Source organism: Cherax quadricarinatus, chromosome 23 (genome assembly GCF_038502225.1).
Source record: "Cherax quadricarinatus isolate ZL_2023a chromosome 23, ASM3850222v1, whole genome shotgun sequence".
Classification (NCBI taxonomy): domain Eukaryota; kingdom Metazoa; phylum Arthropoda; class Malacostraca; order Decapoda; family Parastacidae; genus Cherax; species Cherax quadricarinatus.
This window is the reverse complement of record NC_091314.1, coordinates 14,396,962-14,405,293: the sequence shown is the minus strand read 5'-3', so window position 1 is coordinate 14,405,293 and position 8,332 is coordinate 14,396,962. Positions and strand designations below refer to the sequence as shown.

The 8,332-nt window shown below is 34.3% G+C and overlaps 1 protein-coding gene across 21 annotated transcripts in view; it reads right to left on the bottom strand.

The window, feature by feature from the left end:
* The window catches only part of LOC128685742 (broad-complex core protein isoforms 1/2/3/4/5), a 505,734-nt gene that overhangs the window by 294,292 nt on the left and 203,110 nt on the right, over window positions 1-8,332 (bottom strand). For 2 of the 21 annotated variants that reach the window (XM_053772347.1, XM_053772348.2), the window contains exon 6: window positions 3,146-3,205. The exons of 18 other annotated variants lie outside the window; for them this stretch is intronic. In XM_053772347.1, the coding sequence (XP_053628322.1) occupies window positions 3,146-3,205 (60 nt within the window). Of the gene's footprint in view, window positions 1-3,145; window positions 3,206-3,234; window positions 6,632-8,332 lie in introns of those variants that run through there. One more of the 21 variants, XM_053772357.2, reaches the window with a different exon arrangement.

Here is an 8,332-nt window from a genome sequence, read left to right as displayed (position 1 = left end):
AAACTCATACTTATTATTTATTCATTAGTTTTTATACCGCAATTAATGAATGGGAAGGGAATGTCCGAGAAGGCAATAATTTCCGTCATTAGTGATGATAAAGATCACATGTGAGAACACCACAAGTATATGGTGATGCCTTTATGCATCCTGAGTGGCATGTCAGGTCAATTATAATTGTTACAGTCTATAATAATCATTTTTTAATTCTTTGAAGCACAAATCTATGGTTATAAGGTGCTCTAATTCACACATTCCTAGGAGTATATGCTGTCATTTTCATCAAGACACGTAATCATGGCTGATACAGAGTAGGAATACATTAAATAAAGTAACAACCCTACTGAAAAGCAGAACCACCATCAACAGAAATGACAATTAAATGTTTATGGCCAAATCTGTATAGGAGATACCTGATCAGTGTGTAATACCTATACATGTAGGCAAGCATACAAGCAGCAACAGCAAATCAGGAAACATTAAAATAAGATATAAGTATGGAGGCATGAGAAGGAGAGAAAGAGAGAGGAGAAGGGGGAAGAGTGAGGGAGAACAGGAGGGAGAGGAGAGGGAGAGAGAAGAGGATGAAGGGGAGAGGGAGGGGGAGGGGGAGAAAGAAAGGGAACAAAAGGGATAACAGAGTAGAAAGTATATAGGGGGAAATATAGGTACAAAAATAAAGGACTACAAGAGTACATGAGAGGAATGAGATCTATCAATAATAGAGACACTTAAAAATAAAACAAATGCATCAGACTTTGCACTAATACTATGTGGCACTTGTTATGATTGTTTCATGTTAAAGAAAAACTCCATAAATTTAGCATGCAATGATTGTTTCATTTTTTTTAAAGAAAAAACAACATACATTCAATTGTGTGTAGTATTCTACTTACTGAAGCTACCTGGCTATTGTGCAAGCTGATAAAACCATAGTTAGAAACAACCATCAGTAGAGAGCAAGAATTTCAACTTTAATCAGTCCATAAAATTTTACCATTTAACCCTTTGACTGTCGCAAGCCTCTTTCTGAAACTGTTATTCTATGTCGCAAAAGTTTTGGGGAAAAAAAAAAAAATTCTTATGAAATGATAGAGAATCTTTTCCCGATGGTAATGACACTAAAAGTAAGAAATTTGGTCAAACTCACGGAATTATGCTCCCGCGAAGTTAGTGGTCTCGGCGGCATATACGCATCGGCAATTTCGCTGACTTTGAGCCCTGCTTTTGGCCAATTCCTTTGTTCCAGTTGACCAAACTCATAGCTATTTCTTTAGAACTCCATTTTTTCTATCAGTTGACCACAAGAAACTGCCCATTTACCAATTTGAACTACCCAATAAAGTGGTCAGAAATTGGCAATTTGGCCAATTTCACGCAAATTAAAAAAGATGCCAATTTCAAAATAGGGTCCAGAATAAACAATTCTTGGCACTAAAATAACATATCCTCTGTTCATTAGTCACGTCTCTAGGCCCCTCTTATATTACTATTGCTTTCTATATTGATTTTTTATTCATACAAAAAAATACAAAATTTACTCTTATGCAGACTAATGCATTATTGTAAAAATGATATAAATAATATCAGTGCACTAGTGAAAGAATATTAGACTCCCCAGTCGACGTGTATTGGACGTGTGGTGTAATTTGCTTACTCCTAAACATTGGTAAAAATCGAACATTTCCGCTACTATGAGCTCAATTTCAAGGTCGTTTTCACCATAAAAGTAATGAAAATCATCTCTATTTCTATAATATGTTTTCCAATTTATCACCCGAGACCATGTAAACGGGAATACAACGATGTATTCTTTAAGAAAATACACCTCAAAGTCGGCGTTTTAATCCAAAAAAACAGTCAAAGTTTTTTTTTTCTCATTATGCACTGCCTGCTGCAGGATTTTTTTTATGTGGTGCACACTGACCCATTCTCTCACATGTGGGTCTACCAGCTTTCTCCTGCTTGATTTGAAGCCGCTAGAATTTACGTGCATAAATACGTCAGAAAGTGGCGCATAAGACGTATATATACGACGTAAACAGCCAAAGGGTTAATTAATGATACTGATACTGTTATGCAGTAGTAGCTCAACAGGCTTTGCCTCAAGGCAAAAATAATGTTGTGGACAAACCCAAACAGTGAGTCATCAAGCACCCACTGCTATCATACTGGTGCTGGGTACTAGTAATTAACCAGCTGCTATCATATTGGTGCTTGGAATTATTAATTAAGCAACTACTGGTTTACCAGTGGTTAACATCCACTGGTGTACTGGAACTAGGTTTATCACCCTATTTAAAATTACAACTGCAAAGTTAAAAACTTGGTTGAAGGGTTCTTTCCTACCACCGAGTCAAATTTTGTGTTCACAAGTTACAGAGGGGATAAGAGGTACAAAAGAAAAAGAAAACACTTAGGGAAATATTCAACATACTGTGCTAAAGAAATAAAATTTGCTATCATACAGTATTTTTTTTCATGTACAGTACTTGGTGGTAGGGACACTAAAGTAAAATGTATGTAACAAAATTCCTACAAGTTTATTTATTATCTGTATATACTGCATATTAATATCCTAAGATACAACTTCTTATCAATTATGGCAAGCATGATAAAAAAATAATTAAAATATAACTGTTTTTCCTAATAACTTCCAAACAGCTCAGACTATTTATCATCACAAAATTATGAGAGCATTGTAATAATTGACAAAACATTTTCCAAGCATATACAACCTTACAGGAAAGGTCTTCACAATAAGTTCCAAAACCTACAAAATTTTCAAGCTTTCTAAAGAACGCTTACCATATTTAATGAGCTTATATTCCCTGCTACAAGCCAATGATCCTGCATCATTTTAAACTTTCTACCCAGCATTGTAATTTGCTTTATGATTTAACATATGAGCTTTCAAATTTCCTTTCTCAGCAGTCCGATAGGAACAGTATGTACAACCGTAAGGTTTCTCTCCTGTATGTCCACGAATATGAGCTTGTAAATGAGATTTACGATTACTTCTGTAAGGACAATAATAATATGGACATGAAAAAGGTTTATCCCCAGTGTGTTTATAGGTATGTTGTAAATGACCAGTATGTTTGGTTGTGTAGGGACAATAGAAACACTGCTGAATCTTGGGTACCTGAGAGGGTCTTGAAGCAACACTCCCACCAGTCCTCTGACCGACGGCCTGCAGCCCCACCTGTAGAGTGATGCTCATCAATTCTTGGCCGTTTCAAAGCAACAATAGCTAAATATTTATTTCGATTCCTAGATGTGCTATCTATACAGCTTTTAGAGCAATAAATCTTTGTCCTGAAGAAACATAGCATTATGTAAGTGCGACCTTCTGGAGAAATCTCTAAATAATCCCTATTAATAAAAAAAAAATTTCCTTTCATCTATTACCTCACCTATAAAACTGCCTGTATTTTCATAGTGGTATTATGCACACTCATCCTAAGAAACCTGACCATTTACTTTTACAAAATTAATATTCAGACAGACATTTAATAACCTGGTCTATCTTTATTTAAATTACAGTATGTAATAGTATAACCAAATAGCTATCTAAAGCCCAGCCCTATCTAATGTTTACCACCACCCCCAGGATAAGACCCACAACAGTTGACTAACACACAGGTACCTACTTACTGCTAGATGAATAGGGGCAGCAGGTGTAAAGAAACATACCCAACATTTCCATCTATGCAGGGCATCAAACCACAGACACTCAATAATGTGAGCTGGGTGCTGCTGCCAACTGAACCACAGGTTACCAAGGCTGTGGTTGTTTAAATATTCACTTATTTTGTCCTAAGTTAAATGCCATCACTACTTCCTCATCTAACCTATGAAAAAAAAAATAGCACATTATCTTTATCCTCCATAAAAAATCATAGCCTTTGTTACGAAGATATTGTACAGTATATGCCTTTTCAACTCCTCCTTTGGTAACATCTTCCTTATTAACTTTCATTACAAATCTGCATCCATTCATGAATGAATTAAAGAAAGACAATACTTATTACACAAAACTTGTGTAAACATTCAAAATTCATTGTCTAAAAGGATAATAATAGTTAAGTACTATTTACAAAAAACAATCTTTCTTTTTCTATGATACAAGTAAAATAAAGAATTAGACATATTTACAAAAAATCTTTTTATTATGATACATATTAGAATTAATCAACAATATCTAGATATTAACATACCTATATACAGTATAGCTTTTGCATTATTAATCATTAACATCAGATGAACATATTTTTCATTTCTTACCAGAAACATTCAATCTTGTGACAGGGTTTAGTCCCGAGTAAGTATTGTCAATGGAATTACAGTATTTGGGACTGAATATCAGACAAGGTATATAATAAATAAAATTTTATGTTCCCAAAATATTTAGAAAAATTTGTACAGATAGATGGTTTCTTTGCCTAGTATACACACGATATAACAGAAGCAAACAATAAAATCAAGAAGTAAATGCATACAAGAAAAAAAATGAGGAATGGGGTGATTAAAAGCCAGTACAGCAAGATAAATAAATGAATATTAAAAGGACAGTATAGAAAAATTATCACAAAAAGAAAAAAAAATCTTCAGTCTTCTAAGTAAGTTAAGCAAGTGACAGGTATACAGTCTATTGTAATACTGTACATTTCACAGGGACAACTTGACCTTTAAAAAATATATAACTATGACATAGCAAATACAATAACATAGTTACCGATGAACATTTTCAAGATTTTATTGTCCATACAAATGACATGTCTAAACCATCACTGTTTCTTATGCTGACATTAAATGTTAGCAAGCAATTTATAAAGACATGTTTCTTAAAATATTCAGGTTTAATCAAAGGTAGAATGCAGTACTAGCAATAGTACATGCACTAAAACAACAACAAAACCAAAAGAACATTTATGTCACCATTTCATTACTCTCTCCTGAAGCGGTTATCCCAACTTAGATAAACAAAGAGAAATCATATTTGCTTTTTATATAAATACTCTTTTAAAAATGTAGAAAAACTATAACAAAACCCTGATGTATAAAACAAATGCAAGAATATTGTCACTTGCTTTATGGTACAGAAACAGTAAAAATAAAATATAAATGCCCAACAACCATTATACACACAAACATTTGCATCAAAACAATCTTAAGTTTACATAAAAGATAGAGTGGTAGAAACATAAATGATGGATTGTCAGGTGCACCCCTTAGTTTGTGTGAGAAAGTTAGAGAATAGAAATCAGAGAGAGAGAGACATGTGCTGTGAAGTGGAACCTACCAATCTGGGAGGCACTGAGAAAAAAGTAGTCACACAGTTCAAGAAATACTGGGGGATTATTCAAGCATGTTCACAAACCATATAATAACCACAGTTTCCCTTATCTCTGTACAGTTAAGTAAACACACAAAAAAAAAAATAATATCAAGAGATATCAATTACTCAATAAACAGACACTGACTTGAGCAAGTGTTACCTAGCAACAGCCGACATTATTACCAAGTCTTGCCAAGGGTGTTAAAGAGGATTCTAGAAAAATCCTAGAACTGATAAGGAAAATGTAAGCCATTATTAAACAATAAAAGACATTAGAGAAATGGCTGAATGAAAGATGGGATGCACCGCAGAATAGGTGACTGGGAAAAAGTGGTTGGTGGTGTGTTGAATTATCTGTGGAAAGAAAAGTTTATTTATGGATGGGAAAATGGAAAATGTGTCAGAGTATAGTGCTACTATCACTTGTATGTGAGTGTGAGACATGGGTTGTGAATGCTACAGCAAAGGGGAAGCCAGAGGCAGCAGAGATGTCATGTTTGAGACTAATGTATGAAGTAAATATAATGCAGATAATTTTGAATGTAGAAATTAAAAAGATCATGTGGGATCACCAAAAGAATGAAAGAGAGAGCTAAGGAAGGGTTCGTGAAGCATCATGCAATAAGCACACAAACACCCACACATTTATACACATACACACATGTAAATAAAAAAAAAAAACTACAGCAATTAGGAGTAAAAAAATGGGTGTCAAGCTGAACTTAGTGAATCTGTAAACAAGATAAGGTGCAATAAGAAGAGATGCTGATAATTAAATATGAATCCTTATGGCATATAAAATTAAGAAAAAAAAAACTCAAACTAGTACTTTTTCTTCTATTCACACTAAGTTTGTTGCCTGCACAAGAAAAAAATTCAACTTAGTTTTTTGTACTTTCCCAACAAAATCCTATAACATATCTTTTAGCAAATAACAAAAAACAAATATCTGAAGTTTTAATATAGAATTTAATTCCAAAATAGTTATCTATGTTGTGTCCATATGTGTCTCTGCAAACTAAACTTTTGAGTAGCACGAAAAGGACATAGTTCACAAGCATACGGTCTCTCCCCACTATGAGTGTAAAAATGCCTCCTTAGATTCTCTGGTTGTGTGGTGCGGAAAGGACACTGTGAGCAAACAAATGGCTTCTCTTTGGTATGTGTGCGAATGTGCTTCTTCAGACTGGTCGTATAATAGGTGACGTAAAGACAGTAGGGACAGCGATGAGTTCTCCTAGCGGCGGTGAGGGCTCCTGCTCCCATGGCAATTGTCCGCTCCAACCCCACCTGTAGGGGATGCTAACCTTAATTATGTAGCAGGTGGGGTATTTCCTCTCAAGTCTCATTCATTAAGGAAAAATAAAACAATAAGCTAATGAGCCACAGCATAGCTTATTATAAAACTTAATTAAAAATGAAATTACTGCGCCCACAAAAATAACTCTTATAAATACCAGTACAGTACTGTGTTGTGAAATTCACTTCACCATATTTTATGCTCCTTTGCCATCAGAAATTTTAATAAATAACATAAATATAAATACATTCAACCAGCTCTCAGAATTCAGGTCAATTATATAAACTTGAGCAACAGTCAGTTTATGAATGTGTGATGCCAAAATAAAGATATGATCACAACAATTATGCCTCATTTTCCAGCAATGCTTTAGCCATTTCTTACTGCTACAAAGTAGCAGTTTCCTTTACAAAAGCACAGCTTATGACATCAATTCATGCTTACAATGGGTGATATGCAAGAATATCAGTCGTTATCCAAAACGAGATTATATTAGTAGAGAACCATTAAACCCATCAGGGTTATACAATGTCCTAGGAATGGAAGGCAATCATCTTTCATCCAAGGATGGGAGGGGTAGCTCCAATTCCTTGTACCAATAGCCTGTAACAAATCCATGGAAACCCAACCCCATCCCCAGCACAATGAAGATAAAAAAATATATATACTACCATCCAGAAGTAAAACAGTGCATCTCATCAAAGATTCAGTACTTTATCTGGTCTGGAGCCACATAATTTAATGATGAAACCATGAAGGTTAACAAATTATGAACTTAAAAACACAAGCTTCACTGTTCAATCACTACAATGAGTGTACAGATGACTGTAAACATGTAAGCATTTATAAAAGAAAAAGTAATCTGCAGAAGTTACTGCCACAAGTTTACTTAACCTGTTCTGTGTACCAGCTTATATGTGATCATAAGTTTCTTTCCCCTAAATGAGGGTTATTTGTGTACTAGCAGAGAGTTCAATTTATAATCAGCAAATTCCTGTAAATCTGGTTGTTCACTAACCCAATAAATGCGTGTCCAAGGTTTCAAGAAAACCCAAATGAAATATTGTATCCAAGTACAGAATGCATAAAGGAAATTGTTACTTAACTATGCACTAAGGTTTTGGAAAAAATAGCCTGAAAGTCAGTGAACGAGGGTTGAAAATCCACAAGTACACTGTAATTACATATCCCTGTACATTTAACCTTTTCACTGTCATGACCTCTGAAATTAAAGTCCGACCAGTGTCAGGTTTAAAAAACAATTATTTAAAATGGTAGAATATTTTTCTAAAGGTAATGACACATAAGGAAAATTTTGAAGTAAAACTTGTGGAATTACACAGATGCGAAGCTGGAGGCTAGAGAGCAATTTACGCAACTGCGATTTCACCCAATTTGAGGGCTGATTTAGGCTAATTCCACTGTTCCTAGCTATTTTGCCAGTATACCTTTCATTCTATCAGTTGAGCTTAAGAAACTGTCCATTCAACTATCAGAACTACCCTTTAACTTTCCTAGAAGTTGATAATTTAGCCAATTTTACACAAAATTCAACAAATTCCAATTTAAGTAAATCCCCTGCCACAGAAATGATAAAAGTTTTAAGTGATTTTTCTTGCAAATAAAATATAACAAAGAACAGACTGGGGGAGGTGAGGGGAAGAGCAAAAAAAATCAAATATTTCTTCTAC